The sequence below is a fragment of the Oryx dammah genome, unplaced genomic scaffold (genome assembly GCF_014754425.2).
Source record: "Oryx dammah isolate SB20612 unplaced genomic scaffold, SCBI_Odam_1.1 HiC_scaffold_18, whole genome shotgun sequence".
NCBI lineage: Eukaryota > Metazoa > Chordata > Mammalia > Artiodactyla > Bovidae > Oryx > Oryx dammah.
In genome coordinates this window covers 118,922,667-118,941,455 of record NW_024070202.1, presented here as the reverse complement: position 1 = coordinate 118,941,455, position 18,789 = coordinate 118,922,667, and the positions used below count along the sequence as shown (strand labels likewise).

At 54.3% G+C, this 18,789-nt stretch overlaps 1 protein-coding gene across 1 annotated transcript in view; it reads left to right on the top strand.

The window, feature by feature from the left end:
• PTPRN2 (protein tyrosine phosphatase receptor type N2) overlaps window positions 1-18,789 on the top strand; it is a 555,617-nt gene that overhangs the window by 129,922 nt on the left and 406,906 nt on the right. Inside the window, exons 4-5 of the mRNA XM_040259938.1 lie at window positions 7,230-7,332; window positions 14,468-14,627. Coding sequence (XP_040115872.1) covers window positions 7,230-7,332; window positions 14,468-14,627 — 263 coding nt within the window. The remainder of the gene's footprint in view (window positions 1-7,229; window positions 7,333-14,467; window positions 14,628-18,789) is intronic.

Below are 18,789 nucleotides of genomic sequence, written 5' to 3'. Positions count from 1 at the left end.
CACTCCTCCCGCCCCTTCCCCCTCCTGCTCCCCTTCCTGGTCTCACCCCTCCCCTGCACACAGCACCTTCCTGCTCAGAACACTGTTAAGGCTCTGCACTGCGTGCAGAGACTGCCAGCCATCCTGGTGTGGTGTCCAGGCCTGCTGTAGCATCACACCAACCCTCCGGCCCCTCCTGTGCCCCGCTGGACTTACATCCTTGCTGACTGCATCCCGCCCTGGCCACGCTCTTCCAGTTCTGCTCAGCCCCTCTCCGTCCGTTAGAATTCTGTGTATCCTTCCAACGTTGGCTCGAATACCACTTTTCTCTCTGAAGTTTATCCCAATTCCCCATCCCAGTGAGTCTCTCCGCGTCTCTATTTTCCACAGATGTTTGCTGATAACTTTATTATATAATCATCACAGTTCAGCTTGGATCCTAGCTGACTGTAAGGGGTCAGGGGTCAGGCGTTCTGGCTGGCCTCTGGAGTGCCTGCCTGCAGTGGAGCAGAGTAGGTTACGAATGTTGTGTAAGTGAAGTTGCGCAGCATGTAGCTGTTTGGGTTGGCTTTTTTCACTGGGCAGAATGTTGTGGCTGTGTCTGTGGTTCCTCCCTTTTGCTCACTGGGTTGTTATTGCTGAGAACTAACCAATCCACAGTCTGGACAGACCTGCTTGACTCCCCCTCACTCGCTGGGCAGCATCTGGGCTGTTTCCAGTTCATTGTTGTTCAGTGGCTCAGTTGTGTCCAGCTCTCTGTGACCCCGTGGACTGCAGTGCGCCTGGCTCCCCTGTCCATCACCAGCCCCCAGAGCTTGCTCAAACTCCTGTCCATGGAGTCGGTGATGCCATCCAACCCCCTCATCCTCTGTCGCCCCCTTCTCCTCCCGCCTTCAATCTTTCCCAGCATCAGGGTCTTTTCCAACGAGTTGGCTGTTCACATCAGGTTACCTAAGTATTAGAGTTTCAGCTTTACCATCAGTCATTCTTTCCAATGAATATTCAGGACTGATTTCCTTTAGGATGGACTGATTGGATCTCCTTGCTGTCCAAGGGACTCTCAAGAGTCTTCTCCAGCATCACGGTTTGAAAGCATCAATTCTTCTAGGAGTTCTTTGTAGATTCATAGGAATTTTCCACGTGGAAAATTCTCTTATCTGGAAATAGGTACAGTTTTGTTTCTTTTTCACATGTGTTCCTTGTATTTCCTTGTCTTACCCCATTGCCCTGCTGAGAACTTTTAGCTCTGCCGGGATCAGTGCTGAGAGAGGACATCCTCGCCTCGTTCCTGATCCGAGCAGGAAGGGTTCTAGTTTCTCACCATTAGGTACAATGGCGGCTGTAGGGCCTGTGTGGATAGATGTTCAGTATCAAGTGGATGAATATTCATCATAAAAAGGTGTTGAAGTAATTGATTTCCTTTGTATTAAACCAGTCTTGCGCCCCTTTAATAAGTCCCACGCTGTGTAATTATTTTCATATATTGCTGGATCTTGCATGTTAATATTATCTTATGGATCTTTATGTCAATACTCATGAAGGATATGAGTCTGCACGTTTCTTTTTTGTGTGTGGTGCAGTGTTTGTCTGCTTTTGGTTCAGGTTAATATTTGCTGCTACTGCTGCTGCTGCTGAGTTGCGTCAGTCGTGTCCAACTCTGTGCGACCCCATAGATGGCAGCCCATCAGGCTCCCCCGTCCCTGAGATTCTCCAGGCAAGAACCCTGGAGTGGGTTGCTATTTCCTTCTCCAGTGCATGAACGTGAAAAGTGAAAGTGAAGTCGCTCAGTCGTGTCCGACTCTTCGTGACCCCGTGGACTGCAGCCCACCAGGCTCCTCCATCCATGGGATTTTCCAGGCAAGAGCACTGGAGTGGGGTGCCATTGCCTTCTGATATTAGCTACATAAAGTTAAATGGAAACTTTTCCCTCCTTTTCTATTTTCCAGAAGGGATTCTGTAGCACTCATACTGATTCTTCCTTAGATGTTTGGTAGAATTATGCAGGGAAGTCATCTGGGTCAGGAGATTTCTTTGGAGGAGGTCTTAAATTAAGGATTCAACTTTTCTAACAGTTATAGGGCTATCAAACGATCTGCTTCATGCCGGGTGAGCTGTGGGGGTTTGTGTTTCCCGGGATGGGTCCGTTCCGTCTCAGTTGCTGGCGGGGGCGGGGGGCCCCGCGCTTGTCTGTCCCTTGGAGGTCTGCAGGGCCTGCACTGCCGTCCCTGTTTCACTGCTGATGGTGATCGTGGCTGCTCTCCCTGTTTCACTGTCAGTCTTGCTAGACGTTTGCCAATTTCACTGATCTTTTCAGGGAAGCAGCTTTTGTTTTCACTGACTTCTCTACTTTTACACTGAAGTTTTATTGATTTGTTCTCTTTCCTTGTTTTTACTTACTTGGGTTTATTTTGCTCTCCTTTTTCTAGCTTCTTCATGTGGGAATTTATATGATTGATTTGAGACTTTTTAATCTAAGTATTTAGTGCTAAAAATCTCCCTCAGTGCACCTTTAACCATGCAGCTTTAAACACAGGCTTGGGTATGCTGCAGTTTCCTGTTCACCCAGCTCGGGGTATGTTCCTCTTGGATTCGCTTTGACCTGTGGCTTAGTTAGAAGTGTTTAAGTTGCACGTGTTTGGAGACTTTTCTTGCTGTGTGTTGTTATTGATTTCTAGTTTGACTCCCTTGTGATGGGAGAACATTCTCCGAATGATTTTGGTTCTTTTCGTTTTGCTGAGTTTTATTTCTGTTCCAGGACATGGTCCACCTTAGCTGGATAAAGACGCACGTTTAAGAAGGTGACTGAGATGATGAGAATGTGGAAATTTTGTTAGTTTCTGCTTCTCCTGTTTGCAGCTCTGGTGTTCGGTGCATATACATTTAGAATTGATATATCTTCTTGGCAAATTTACCCTTTCATCTTTATATTATGTCTGTGTCCCTAGTAAGTTTCTTTCTTTTGAAGACTAATTCATGTGCTATTACAATAACTACTGCTATTTTTCTTTGATTAATGATATATGTTTTTTTATCCTTTTACTTCGCTCGAATATTGGAGTGAGTTTCTTATTAACAGAATATAGTTGGGTCATGCGTTTTTAATCCACTCAGTCAGTGTCTATCTTCATTGGTTTCCTTAATCTATTTATATTTAATGTAATTATTGATTTATTAAGATTTAAACTCTTACTTTTTATTTTCTTTTGACTTCCCTGGTGGCTCAGAGGATAAAGTGTTTGCCTCCAATGCGGGAGACCTGGGTTCGATCCCTGGGTTGGGAAGATCCCCTGGAGAAGGAATCTCCAGTACTCTTGCCTGAAGAATCCCATGGACGGAGGAGCCTGGTAGACAACAGTCCACGGGGTCACAAAGAGTCGGACACGACTGAGCGGCTTCGCTTCACTTAAACACTTATTTTTTGTTTTCGACCTGTTCTATTTTATCTGTATTCTGTTTCCTACATTACTCTAGGGTAACAGTTTTTACAAATCCATTTAATGTCTCTGCAGATTTGCCTCTTGTTCACCTTTTTAGTGGTTGGTATAGATGGGACATTGTATATACAAAACTCTCAGAGTTTACTGGTGTCGTGATTTTACCATTTTGAGTGGGGTATAGAACCCCTACCTCCCTTTATGACTCTTGCCTTTGTTTTTGTAATTACTTTGCATATTCCCTCTGCACATACCGAGGAGCGCATCATGGTGTTGCTTACGGCCCAGCACACCTTAGGAAGCTCGGGACGGGCGCTCATCACAGTTATCGTGCCTTTGCTTTTCATGCTTTTCCCCTTGGATGTCCCAAGTTTCCTTCTGCCATCACCTTATTTAGGGAGGTTCCTTCAGCAGCTCTTCCGGGGCAGGTCTGCTGGTAAAGCGGGCTCTCATTCTCACTTATCTGAGAAGGCCTTCTTTGCCCTGCCATTCCTGAACCGCACTTTTGCCAGGCATCTGGGTTGGCCGCCTGTCAGGATTGTGGACTGACAGCTTCTCCTCTTAGCTCTTGGAAACTGTCCTGTGATTTGATGTGGCGCCCCTGGTTTCTGATGAGAAATCTCTGTCATTTGAATCATGCCCCTGTGGCTAAGGCATCATTTCTCTGGCTATGTTCAACACTTTTTCTTTGCATTTAGGTCTCAGGAGTTTAAACTGTCATGTGTCCCGGAGGCCATTTGGGTTTCTCCTCTGCGGGTGCTCAGCTTCAGGGATCTTCTGGTTTATGTCGTCGTTCAGTCACCAAGTCGTGTCCAACTCTCTGTGACCCCGTGGACTGCAGCACGCCAGGCTTCCTGGTCCTTCAGTGTCTCCCAGGATTTGCTCAAACTCATGTCCACTGAGTCGGTGATGCCATCCAACCATCTCATCCTCTGTCGTCCCCTTTTCCTTCTGCCTTCAAACCTTCCCAGCATCAGGGCCTTTACAAGTGAGCTGGCTCTTTGCATCCGGTGGCCGAGGTATTGGAGCTTCAAGTTTATCTCTTGCCAAAACTGAGAAATTTTCAGCCATGATTATAATTATTATTGAGTGGTTCTTCAGCCTGCCTTCTTTCTCCTCTCCTCCTGGGATCTTATATTACCTTAGTTCTTTTGTTTTAGCCCCACAGCCAGAGGCTCTGTCCTTGTTTCTCAGACCGTCTTCTCTCTGTTGCCGGCATTGGGTGACTTTTACTGTCCTCTCTTCCAGATCCCTGGTTCGTCTCTCTGTCCCCTCCAGCCTTCAATGAAGTGCATCCACTGAGCTGCATATTTTGGTTATTGTCTTCTTAGTTATAACATTTTCACTTGGTCCTTTTTATTTCCTTACTGAGAATTCCCACTTCTCATTTGTTTTCCAGAATGTTCATGATTGTTCCCTGAGGCATTTGTGTCATGGCTGCATTACATCTTTGTCAGATGAGGCCAACATCTCAGTGTTGGTGTCTGCGGAGTGTCTTTTTTTCACTTTGAGGTTTCCTTGGTTTTGGCAAGAGTGGTTTTCTGTGGAAGCCTGCGTGTTGGGTATTATGTTGAGACTCCAGATTTCACTGAAACTTGTGCAGTAGCTGTCTTTTCCTGGCACTGCTCTGCCGAGGTGGGGTGGGGGCCCTGTTGCTGCCCGTGGAGGTAGAAGCCTGGGTGTCCCCCGGAGCTCTGCGGACCCCTGAGGGCCAGCTCCTGTCCTCACTGCTGGGCAGTGGGGTCAGTGGGAGTCTGAGCCCCGGCTTGGTCTCCACTGGGGCCCGCGGAGGTGTGACCCCCAGCGGGGAGGAAACACTCCTCCCCGTCAGCTGCTCTGCCGACACTGGCAGGGTCCCTGGCCTCAGGAGGAGGGCGCCCAGGCCCCCGTGGGCCTCTGCGGTGCTTGGTGGGAGTGGAGCTTTTCTGCCTGCAGCTGCTCGGTGGCTCCTCTCCTTACCCTCTCACTGGAGCCAGGCGGCTTCGCTGGGGCCTGGCCAGCACCCGCGCTGCTGGTGACTCAGCTCCAAGTCTGAGATCACAAGCCAGGGAGGCCCCGGGGGCCCAGCACCTGTTTCTTGGCTCCTGGCCGTCTGCCTTCCGTGCTCTCAGCTGCCCACGTGTGCTTTCCAGGGCCCGGCTGTGCCGAGGGGGCGAGTGTGGCCCTCATGTCTCAGTATCTTCCAGACGAGGACAGTCTCTCCCGGGGACGCCCAGCCCCCGGAGCTGCACCTTCTTCTGACTGTCTACCCAAGCGCCCCGTTTCTGCCTGCTCCAGGACAGCTGAGCGGTCTGGGCTAGGGGTTCAGCACCCTTCTCATGGCCCATACAGACCCCAGAGTTGGCATGACTTCTGCGCTCTTCAGATAAAAATATTATCAAAGCTCTGTTATTTAAATTTTAACTTGAACTTTTTTTCACCAAAAGTTCCTCCTGTGCTCTTGACCCTTTGTGTTCCTGGTGGACGTCAACGCGGAGACCGGACTTTGGGGAATAAGACCAGGCCTGTTTTCCGGGTCCGAGGTGCTAGATACTACACTCGCGTTGCAAATGTGCTTTCTCTCGTGGGTCTTCTGGGAATGGGCCGGGGACAGCCACACAAGCACATTTCACATGGGCTGCTTTCTCGCCGAGCCTGTCACGTGGAGCACACTTGCTGACAGCGCACTTAATCCTGAAGCAAGGGCGGCGGTGCCTATGGGGCTGGTCTCCCTGCAGGGCAGAAGCTGAGCTGCCCACGGCTGCGCTTCCTGCAGTTCTCGCTCAGGAGAAGACCACAGGCTTCTGAGACTTAGAAGTGATCCAGCTGTTTGAATCTTGCCGTTCATAAATTTTAAAAAATGTTAGGTTTGCATTTGAAAATTACTGAAGTGTGTTCATGAAGGCAGCTTATGTGCGAGACGTTCTTCTAATTCTGCCCAGAATAAGTGTTCTCAGCGAGCTGTGGACCTTCTTGCTCCCCGCTCACGCACACACGCAAACAAGCACAGCCGTCCTGATGCGAAGATTTTTGGTAATGTGTTTTTGTACAGGGCATAAAACTATATCTCTGTAATTACATGATATTTAGTGATTAGATAATTATGGATGATTGCATGGGGTAGTTCTCAGTGCTAAAGTGTTACCATAAGATCTAAAATGTACAAATTGCATAATAATTATTCTTGGGAGTTATTTGGTAATTCTGAGCATAATTACCATGTGATCTGCAGTGCATGTAATTAATGCATAGGCACATGGACTTTGTCTTCATAACTACTTCGCCCTTGTTATAAAGCTCTTTGTCATAACATTTGAGTATTAAATATAACGTAATTGGCTCCCAGATACAGTACATTAAGCCCCATGATAATTGCTTTCATAGTAACAATAACCCTTATTTCATTTCCAATGTGTGGCTCTTAAGCAGGTCAGGGTTGTGAGGAGCAAACGGCCAGGACGTGGCGGCCGCGAACAGGCGGAGCGGCGCTGAGTGCTGGCCGCTGGCTCACTGTTGGGTGAGGAGCACCTCCTGTGGCCAGGCCTCCCCAGGTGGAAGGGTCGCGTCTTCCCCATGGACAGAGTCTGTCTGCTGACCACGGCACGTACCTCCTGTCCAGCCCAGCCCCGCCCCGCCTGTCTTGTTCATATAGCAAAGCACCCACCACGTTTCTGGTCTAGGGTGAAGGGCTGGGGTTTGATAAGGAGAAGAGCTCATAAGAAACCGCAGAGAGGGGCCTTGGCTGATTGGTGAGATTGCAGGAAAGCACCCGCAGCAGTGACTCGGGGCCTCCAGCTCGGCCTCCAGCTAACACGGTGCCCACCACTCTCTCTCCAGGTCTCACGTGGCAGGATGACTACACCCAGCGCGTGATGGCCAGGGAACTCGCCAGCCTTCCCCAGACTTACCCACGCCACCCGGAGGTGTCCAGCCCCGCCAGGTAAGGCGGACGTGTTCGTGTCTCTTCCCCGGCCTGTGTCCACCAGCCCTCTCCCCGTTTCACGGAGTGAGGAGCCCCGTCTTTCTGATGTAGATGCTCCGGGAGGTTGGGATGTGGGGAAGGGGCAGATGGGGCTCCCACGCCACAGCGTCCTGGCCCCCGGGGAGGGTGTGACGGGGACCCTCCCATGAGGGGGTGGGCTCGACAATGGATATGCCCGAGGGTCTGTCTCCCTTCCCGGGACCCTTGGAGAGTCTGCATCCCCAGAGCCTTGGTTAAAAGCAGGAGGGTCAAGAATTCTCATTGCCCAGTAAGAATTTATGCTCAGTTCAGTACAAAAAGCAAATTAAACCATGGAATCTGTGTTCGGGCCCCCAGCACAGCAGCCTGTGAGACCCAGATTTGTTCCACCTCATTGTCTCTGCACACATGCAGAGGGTGTGGATGTTTTGCCCACTCGTGCAGGAGGACACCGGCCTGGGGAGGGGAGGTGTGGCCCACGGGCAGCGTGTGGGAGCTGGCTGCCGTCCCCGAGCTGACGGGCGGCTGCTTCTCAAGGTCAGACAGCAGGGAAGGGACTGCCCCCTCGGCTTAGCGGGGAAGCCCAGCATCTGCCCGCAGCTTTTGTAGAATAATCCCAGTGCAGAAGCGTCGGCCTCCTCCTTTCTGCTCAGTCCGTCCAGCAGAGGGGCAGCCAGGCCGCCGGGTCCCGCAGAGTCCACACAGCAGACGTGAGAGCACGTTCACCAGGCGGCCCTCCCCGGCCAGGCTGTGGGCATCTTCAGGGTGGGTAGGAGCTCTGCCTTGTCATCCTTGCCAGTCTTTTGAGCTTCATCAACGAGAACCTGCCTCAGGAGTCTGTTCTGTAAAAATAACACTCAAAAAGCAGTCAGGCTGTCTGTTTTCATCCGGGCGTGTTCACACTCTTTGCGCTGGTCTTTGAGTGACACGTGGGCGCTTCACACAGCCCACAGCGCCCTCCTGCCGGTGCCGAGGCTCCTGAGCAGACTGCCCTGTCCCAGGCAAGCTCAGACGCCACTGAGGAGGCCACGGCACAGGGGGTTGGGGGGATCTGGGACACACATCAGGGACAGCTTCCCTGGCTGGACAGGCGCTGATCGTGGGGAGGGCCAGGCCGCCATCACAGAAAGAGTGTTTCCAGAGAGAACGCCCGAGAAATCAGACAAGGGCAACACCCAGGTGGCCACATCCTTACCACTGGCGATGCTGTCACTTAAAACAATTGCCCAATTGCTATGAAAAATAACATGGCTTTTTAGATTACAGGTGAGATTAAAAGTTTAAAAATACACATATGAAGAGGTTGGAGTTTTCTACATGAACTTCCCGTGCACGATCTGTGTCCGCATAGAAGTGTCTCTGTGTGTTCCTGGGCTGTTTCTCTCCGTATGGAGTCTTCTGTGTAAGGCTGGTATCTCTTCACGTGCCCCGCTTTGGAGAAGCAGATTTGTGGTCTGTTCCACCTATCAACGAGGTGTGGTTGCCAGTGGAACTGGGCTCATAGCCTCCTGGGCTGGATGGGTCATGTCTTTCTCGTGGGTGCTGAACCCAAATAAACCAACCATGTGGCTCTCAAGGCAGAGCCTCGTGCCGGGGGTGGCACACTGGGATGCTCCCCAGCAGCCCCCCCTCCCCCCATACTCCACCCCAGGAGACGGGCTTCCTGGCAACCAGCAGGCGTTGGCCTCAGGCTCGGCAGGTTTGGGCAGACTCACCCCCCGGCTGGTGGGCAGGGCTGGCAGCACACCCACCTTTCTGCCAAGGCCACAGCCACTCAGACCCCCGCTCTGCCTCTTCAAGCCCTCTCTCCCTAGACCTGGCCGTTCTCCCCGTGAGCTTGCAGTCCTGGTCCTGCTGTGTCTTTGCAAGGAGCTCCCTTACTGGAGATGCCGTGTGTCCCGTCGGGCGTCTGCTGGTGACTCAGCAGCCGGAACGGGAATCAGTGTTTGTCAGGAAACAAACATACACACAGAATAATGCACGTGGATACGCATGGAATAATGTTGCTTCTTTTCAAAAACCTTCTGCTAAATTTTCTTTAGTGTTGAATTATCTGCTGCCCAGTATATATTTGTAATGATCTTTCTATGTGGTTGAATCCCATACCACTTCCATTGTCTTCTCAGGTTTTTGGTGAAATACGCTCACAGGTCTCACTGTGTGAATTTGGAGTGCTCACATTTCTGCAGAGCACTCTCATCCTTTTCACAGGGATTCCCAAATGTGTTGACTTAGTGTGATCACAGTACTGTGTTCTCACTTAAAACTTGCTCATTGCATGTGTGGTTATTACACTTTGCCATTGACTTCTACCTTTACCCTTTAATACAGTTTATAAAAAGAGTTATCTCCTGGGTTTTCCTCTTTCCACTATCATTGGATTTACTGTTTTTTTCTTTTTTAAATGAAACTCTTGAGCTGAAAGTTTGTCCTTATTCTTTCATCACTTAAGGCTGGACATTCGCCTGTGAGCGTGGCTCTGGCGTCATCCTGCAGCGTCAACAGGCCGTTTGCCTTTGTTCTCGACTGTCTGCCACTGCAGTTGTGTGCCCTGCGGGAGCAGTGAGTGCAGGCTTGCGTTTTGTCTAAGTCATATGTCCTTTAGACTTTAAATTACTGTCTGCTTTTACTGCATTTTCATCAGAGAGTGTGACACGTTCAGCTTTTTCTTTTTAGAAATTTGGGATTTCTTTGTGGCCTAGTTTATACCACGTTTATTAATTTTCAGTGGATGCTTATAAACCTTGTATCCACTATATAAGAGTACACATTTTTATAGATGGTTAAATTAGACATAAAATTTATAACTATGTATAAATTATTCAGAGTCAGATTCTTTATTTATATTTTGACGCATTGAAACGTCTCGGGCAAACCTTTGTTTCTGTAAGTTGTGCTTCCGTTCTAGTGTATTTCGCTTCACACATTGGGGTTCTGACATCAGCTCCCGGCATCCCCTCCTCACTGTGGGCGTCACACCTGCTGTGGTTTAGATGGAGCCTTTGTCGTCTTTATTACTCTTTGTCTTGATCCCACTTTTCTACGACTGGTATTGCCACGCCTGTGTCCTCTGGGCTCTGCTGCCTAATTCACCCTCTAAAAGCCTGCCCTTTGGATGCTCTGATTGGCGGGTGGCATTCTTAGAGCCCCTGGGGCATCTCCGTGAGACCCCTCCCTTCTCTGCCCCTCCTTCCCCACCCCCCATGACCGTGACTCTGCTTCCATCACCTTTGGTGTTTGTAGCCGAGTCTCTCACTTTACACTCAGTCTGCGGCCGTCGCCTCTAGGCTGTCCAGGTAGGTTTTGAAGTGACAGGTCTGAGTCACTGTTGGTGGAGGAATCCCACCTTTGGGCGCCCCGCCTCTGTCCCGGCACAGCCCTGGCAGCTGGCATGGACCGTGTCCAGGGGGGCGTCCAGCCCAGAACTGTTGACTAAAGAAGGAGCGGGTGAAAGGTCGTGTGACACTTGGTTGCTACAGGAGTCAGCACAGCGACCAGAATCCTGCTTGCCCGTCGTTCCACAGAGGACGTGACGGAGCTGTGAGCTCTGCTTCCATGAAAAATAAAACAGTTAGAAATAACCATTTCCAAAAATAAATGATGGTTAGATGGGTTAGGGTTGTGGACAAAGGGAGTGAGAGCCAGGCTGCGGTGTGCTCTTTGCAACAATTCTACTTATAATTCAGAGTTTTTCCTCGAGCAAACTGAGGGAGAACGTAAAGCAGCCCGTGTTATTGGAGCCTGAAGGTCAGTGCAGGGAGCGGGAAAGTGACCAGTGGAGACGGCACGCTTGCTCTTCCGAGGCAGAAAATGGACTCTTATGAAGTTTTGATCCGCTTCAAGAGAATGACAGGGCAGAAGTCAGGCTGCAAGCTAATTCCTGCAACGTCTCATAGCACGGTGACGGCCGTGCCCGTCGCTGTCTCGAGTGTCGCAAACAGTCCTCCAGCACAGACACCCGGGAAGAAGAAGACGACAATGTAAAGGCACATTTATGCGGTGGTTCTATTTGCATTGATTAGTAATTAGTGAGAAAAATAGACAAAGTGCCAGAAACGTAAATTGACTTCAGTTAAATTACTCTGACAACACAGAACATGAAATTTCATCCATTAAAAAATGGTCAGGTAAGCTATAGCCATGATTTGAGATGCAAAGAACCATGTGGCTCCGTTTACATCCTATTAAACCTGATCCAATGTGGCCCGAAAAGGCTTCAGAAATAATAACAGGACCGTTTTGTTAATTGTGACAATTAAGCTCAAATGTGAAGATTTTCCGTAGGTCCCAGTTTGTGTGAAATACACACGGGTATCGAGCCCCTCATACCAGTGGCCTGTTCTCGAGAACCAGACTTTCCCTGTGGAAACAGTGGCCAGGAGCCTGTTCTCCACGACCCCAAGTGGGAAATCACACCCGCCCACACCCCATACACTGCTGGAGAGCCAGTCGCTTAGTCGTGTGTGACTCTTGCGACCCCATGGACTGTAGCCCGCCAGGCCCCTCTGTCTATGGGACTTTCAAGGCAAGAAGACTGCAGTGGGTAGCCATTCCTTTCTCCAGGGGATCTTCCCGACTCAGGGATGGAACCCAGGTCTCCGGCACTTGAGGCAGATTCTCTATCATCTCAGACACCAGGGAACATTCCCAGAGTGTGTCTAAACCACAGCAGACCCACATGGAGGTGACAGGTGTTTGTTACCATGTGTAGGTAACGGTCACGTTTGGAGCAGAGTATTTAAAACATTGCTCCCTGGTCACTGAAAGTGGATATGGCTGTTAGTAACACAGCCTCACCTGTACAACACACAGACACACACAGGCACACACTTGGCTACATGCACACTTAGGAACACACAGACACACACACACAGACACACACACACACACACAGACACACACACAGACACACACAGGCACACACTTGGCTACATACACACTTAGGAACACACAGACACACACACACACACAGGCACACACACAGACACACACACACACAGGCACACACACAGACACACACACACACAGACACACAGGCACACACTTGGCTACATACACATACACACTTAGGAACACACAGACACACACACACACACAGGCACACACACAGACACACACACACACACAGAGACACACAGAGACACAGACACCTAGACACATACGTATGAGATGCTCACATAGAGGAAGCTCGGCTTTGACTGCGCTTTCCAGGCACAGCCCGAGCTGGCATCACCGTGAGACGCAGGGATGCGCCAGGCCTCGCCCTCTCACCTGGACGGCGGGTCAGATCCGTCCTCTTCAGGTTGCTGTCTGCGAAGACACCAGGCCGGGGGCAGGGGGCTGGGCCCTCGAGCCCAGGAACCCAGGAAGCTCCCCTCGGTTGGGTCTGAGCTGTGCAGGCTCTGGTCCTGGGAAGCTTGGAGAAGAGGGTGGTGATGATAACAGGCTCCAGAGCCCTGACTCTTGGGGCTCCAGGGCTGGTGCGGGTCTCCCACAGGAGACCCAGGCAGGCGGGCACTCCCCTCTGCACACAGGCTGCAGGCCACCTTCCGGCCGTAGAGCGAGGCCAGCCCTGCTCTCAGCTCCCAGTGCACAGAGGCAGCCCGTTCTCTGTTCCTCGCTGTGTCCACGGCCTCCCCGCACACTCCGCTGCCCTCCCCGCCTGGCTGGGAGTGCCGCAGGCCCATTTCTGCCCACCCTTTCCCACAGGTATCACAACTTTTACCATACTAGATGCATTTGTAAGTAAACATGAAAACCCAGCTGTTCCTGCAAAGCCATGTCTCTGCAGACACAAACACCAGGGGGACGGGACAAATAAAGTAGTCATCAGACGTGCACTCACCCTCTGTCCGGACTGGGAGCGCTGCCTCTGCTGGGGGGCCAGGCTAGCCTCCTCCAACCTCTGGGGCACTTCTGGCAGTGAATGCGAAAGCAAGCACAGGTGAAACCCAGCGTTCACCTGTGTGAGCGCCAAGCGCACGTGGCAGCCACGAGGACGCCAGGGCCACCAGGGCCACCGTCCGCAGGTCTCGGCTCTCGGTCGCCACCCGCCTGCCAGGCGCCTGCAGGGCATGCTGTGAGCCGTGCGTGGCCACCTCGGGAGCCTACCCACTCCTTTGCCGACAGACGGCGCCTGCAGTTGTCCAAGTCTGACGGGCTGAGTACCGTGTTTTACATGATTTTAAAATGTATTTTCATTAAAGAAAGAGGAAACAGGACATTTTTTTCCCAAGTAAGTTCATGACCTGCGTCACTGCCTTTCACCGCAGGCAGCCATTGGTTGTCCTAAACTCACCCCCAGTGACAGCAGAGTCTGGTCACAGGGCCGCCCTTCCTGATGCTGGAGAGGTGCCCTCTGCGAGGTCAGCGGTGGGGACACGGGTTCTGCACTAACTCGACGTCACCTGAGTCTACCACGTGTTTCCAAGCTCATTTGTTCAGCGGACACTGTTTCCAGTGCTGACTGTGGCCGAGGCCCCATGCAGAAAACCCACAAGAACCAGGTCCCTTCCTCCAGGCAGCTTCCTGGGATTGCTGCCTGCCTTTTGTGGTAACACTGGGGTGCCAGGAGGGCCTGGGGTCATCTCCCCATCAGCTGATTAGCATGCCGATGCCCCGTGGACCCCAGTGGTCCCCGCTTCCGGGAGGTGGGTGAGCACGACCTTCTCACTCCATGTGCCTGCTCCTCGGCACCGGGTGAGGAGCGGAGGGGAGGCCACTGACAGAGACAGGCCCAGGGCAGGGGGCGGCAGGCCCGGGGCTCACCAGTCTCCCCTCCCCGCCCGGGAAGCCTCTCTGCCGCTGAGGTTCTGCCTGCACTTAGTAAGTCCTGGCCAACTTCCCCACTCCGGCTTGCCTCTGTCCCCAGTGGCGGGGCGGCTGCTGAGAAAGGAAGTCGGGGTCGCTCACCAGGTCCCCCTGTGTGCCAGCACCAGGCTTGGGTGCAGACAGGGCCTCGCCGTGGGCGGTGTGAGCGGCGGGTCAGGCCCTCGTCGCTGGCCTGGCGCCTGTGTGCCCACACGGCCCTGCCGCCCCCCTGCCTGCCGTGAGCCCCAAGGGTAGAGCCAGCGCTGTGCCCGAGGACCGCCTGACACCTCCTTCTCCCTCGCAGGAGCTCGAAGCAGAGTGTCCCGGACGAGCGGAGCCTCAGCCTGGAGGGCGGCATGCTGGCTGAGGCCCTGCAGCGCTACCTGCCCTACCTGGAGGCCCTGTCCCAGGCTGCCACTGCCGACGCACTCCCGGGACCGGAGCTGGACAGGCCACCTGCCCAGGTGAGCCTCGCAGCCCTCAGGTCGGGGTGGTGACCCTCGTGGCCCTGTGGTCGGGGCGGTGACCCTCGTGGCCCTGGGGTCAGGGTGTTTCGTTGTCCAGGTGCACACAGGACGTTTCCCGAGCCTGCAGCCCCTCTGGGCTCTCCCCCCGTGTCCCGGGCATGTGGGGGCCGGGATGGAAGGCCCTAAGGGCCTGTGTGCACCCCCGTCTTCCTGCGGCCCCCAACAGCTGTCCGTGGGCACTCCTCCTTCGGGGCGTCCTGTGTGCCAGCTATCAGGCCCTCGGGTGGGAGTTCCTTCTGCAGCGGGGCCAGTCTGCTCTGGAGCCCTCCAGGACTCGAAGCCCATGGAAAAGAACAGTTTACAGACGCAACGAGCAGTCTCCTAACCTTCTGGATGGGAAAGAAGGCGTGCTTTCATGACAGCCGGTTAAAGCGGCGCTGTCAGCTTTCGACTTGCCTGGGAGAGCAGGGCCTAGAGGTGGCGTCTGAGGCCCTCACGCCCTGGGGGCAGCACCCAGGTCCACGTGCTCGGGAGGGTGGCGTGTGACAACTGCCGTCCCGCCGCCTGCAGAACTCGGCCTTGGGTCTGACCCAGAGGCCGCCCAGAGAGCGGATGAACGCCTCGAGCTTCAGTCCGGTCACTCTCCCAGCTCCAGGCTGCGCCCGGGGTCCGGAGGTGGGTTGGGCCACTCCACAGCGCTGTGTGCCTCTGGCCAGCTTGGCGCTGCATGTTGGTGGCAAACACGCCCCTTTCCGCAGCCTCACGGTCGGCAGCTCTTCCCTGTTCGTAGCTCTCGGAGAAGGGGCGCTGACTCGGTTTCCTGGGTTCCTCAGCCCCAGCGGCCTGCATCAGCCCGGTTCTCAGACCCCTCCCGGCTTCAGGCTCTGGGGCCATGCAGGGCGGCCATGTGGGGCGCGAGGCAGCCGAGCGCAGGGCCGGGAGGGGAAATCTCACAAAGAGGGAGGGTCTGCATCCCCACTCCAGCCCGCGGTGCTCCGGGGAGCCGCCTGAGCGTGGGGACGGGGGGGGGGGGGGGGGGCGGCGGGGGAGGGCGGGGGCGGGGTCGGGGGGTTGAAACCTGTCGCCTGGCAGCTCCTCTGCGGAAGGCGGCCGCCCACTCCCCCGGCCGCATGGACACTATTTCAGTGAATGCGGCAGCCCACTCCAGCATTCTTGCCTGGAGAATCCCGTGCACAGCGGAGCCTGGAGGGCTGCTGTCCATAGGGCCGCAGAGTCGGACACGGCTGAAGCGACTTAGCATGCATGCAGGGCTGCTGGAGCGAGCACCACACTGTGTATTTTAATGGTAAACTCGGGTTTTCCACCTTGCACTTTCTGTGAAGCAGACACCGAGCTGGGTACCGTGGGGCTGCAGCGACGCCAAGACCCTGTCCTGGGGGCCGACGGAGGGCAGCGCACGAGGTGCCCGGGAGCCGCGGGCGCTGTGCCGCCTCAGGAGGCCACGCCCCTTCTCTGTCCTCCCGGATCCTGCCGTGACGTTGGGCGGTGATGGTCGGGACGGCAGTGGGAGGACGAAGCTCTCAGCCCAGGGCTCAGTTCACTGTAGTTTCTAGAAGTAGTCATCCCTGTTTTAGAGACAAAACAGAAACCAGGTCAAGTCTGAAAGCCATCTGCTGGATGCTCAGAGGCGTACTTGGCTCCACGAGAGACTCACAGGGGCGCGGCCTGCTCATGAAGAAAATCTGATCTGTGCTCCCGCTCGCCCAGCACCCAGGGCCGAGGCCGCTGCCCGGCACGCTGCAGGCTGGGACGGACTGTCTCCTCTCACAGCAGGAAGCCAGCCTCGCTCCTCACCCTCTCGATGCTGGGGATTTGAGAACGTAAAATAGAAATCGTCTGGGGCCTCCCTCCAGTGGCCCGGCGAGTCTTTACAGCCCAGCCTTGGCTCCGGCCGTGGGCATCCCCACTCGGTCGTGGGGGCCCCGGGGCGGGTGCCTGGGCGGCGGGCGCAAGCCATCGGTAACGAGCGACCCGCGTGGAGTGCGCGCGACGGGGAGGCAGGGACGCGGCGCTCAGGCAGCGACAGGCGCAGGAGAAGTCCGCGGAAGGCGTTCTGGTCAAGTCTCCCCGCGAAGCAGCTGCACGGGCCTTCCTGCTGAGGTGTTGGTGGCGCCGAATGAAGCCTTGAGCCCAGGTCCCGGCGAGCGCGGCAGCCCGTGGAGATCAGTCCCGAGCCCGTCGGCCCGTTTCTCATTCAGTTTGGGGCGCTCTGTGGCGTGAGCTCTGGCACCAGAACTGGAAACACACGTGGGCAGCGTTGCCCCCTGGACGCCGGGTGGCTGTCGGCGGCCAGGAAACCGGGGTTAGGGGTGACGGCGGCCCGGCGGGGCGTGGGAGGTGGGGCCTCAGTCCTCTGGGAGGGGCCGTGGCGAAGCCCAGGAACGAGGCTCAGCTCTCTGACCCTGGGATTCCCGCAGAGCCTCAGCGCCCGCCCCAGCTCGGAGGGCCCAACTCCGGGCGGGCTGTCCGGCACCCGCCCCATCGAGGGGGAGCCGCCGCTCTCTGCTGGCACCGGTCGTTCCTCCGGGGGCTGCACCCTGCGCCCTGGGCTGCCCGCGAGAGGACGCCCGTGCCCCAGGCCTCTGTCTCAGGACACACGGCTGCCAACACACCACGGTCCTGTCCAGCCGCCTTCAGCAGCCGCCACCGGCCAGCAGGTCTGGCTTCTGCGGTCTTTGAAACGCCCAGCCAGGAATGGCGGCGCCTGGGGTCCTGCCTGGGCTGTGCTGGGTTGTGCTGCAGCTCCTTGCAGTCCAGCGGGCCCTTCCCCTCTCAGAAGCGCCCAGTTTGAATGACAGATTCTGTGCTCACCTCACCACGCGGCTGTCTGAGCACGATGGTCACAAGGATGCTTCAGGAAAGGAGCATGCGGGGGCTTAGGGCTCGGGCATTTTTATGCTGTGTTGAGATAGCGGCTTCTCCACGTTGGCTTCTGGCTCAGGCGTTTTTATTCTGTGTGAGATAGATGCTTCTCAACATGTTAAAAAAGGTGCAAAAGTCTAGAAATTATCTTCTCTGTCCAGGGCTTAACTGAGGAGAAAGCCCTGGTCATGTCTCCGATGAGCTGACGTGGACTCGGGTGTGAGAAGCGTTCGTGCAGTCCTGGCCAGGGCTTTGGGCGGTGCTGGCTGATCTCCCCAGCCCCATCAGCTGACCTCAGCTGGAAGCGTAAGCTTTCTACACTGATGATGCAACCAGTGTCCAGGGGACTACTTTATGAATCATCTTTTCCGTGTATGTGTCATCAAACATCTAGCTGTCATGATCGTCAGAGTAGACCCGTGAATTTATTGTGCTGAACTGTGTCGTTTAGTACTAATGACTGGCTGAACTCGAGCCGGATGGGCATGTGGGGTCATTGTTGAACGAACAACCAGAAGTCAGCAGTTGAAGATGTTGGGATTATCTCAAAGGGCAGAATGTCAAGAGGCCACCCTAGTTGACTCTGACAATAGGAACAAGCCAGGTGAGCTGCTAAACCATAGCCTTAAAGGAAAAAGCCCAGGGAGCAGAGAATACAAAGAGCCCTGAATGAACTAAATTCAGAAAGGGAGGAGATCCTTCTAGGGAAGAAGAGACCCAGAGACTTCCCTGGAGGCAGGGACCATGGGAGACGCAGGGAGAATGTGCTGAGGCTTTTAAGGAGCTGTTTTCAGTGGAGACTAGCGTGAGGGTAGAGCCCAGAGTCAGGCTGCACAGAGCACCGAGTGCCTGAGACGGGAGCTGGGAGAAGAGACAGGCGCTGAGAGATGTCCTTCCAAGGGGCACCAAGCCCTGCTGAGCACACCTCACCCCTTGAAAGCTTTGGATGAGGCAGCATGGTGGAGAAAGATTGATGTGTAGGGTGCAGAAAGCCAGGGAAAGAAGTTTCTTGCACATGTTGTGTGGGGCTGTGAATCAGAGAGAGCTCCAGGTTCAGAAAGCTGGCGGCGGTCTGCAAAGCATGAGGCAGCACTCAAGGCTGACTCCAGCCTGGACTTGAGCCCTGAGCCTGCCCTCAGCATTACTGTGGGGAGGAGTGACCAAATCTGACCGACTCGGCAACAAAGTCTTCACCCATTTCAGTGACAGGTTCCATGGACTCGGATGGAGAGAGAAGGGTTAAATATGATTTGCTTTGGTCTCCATTGCTTATTCA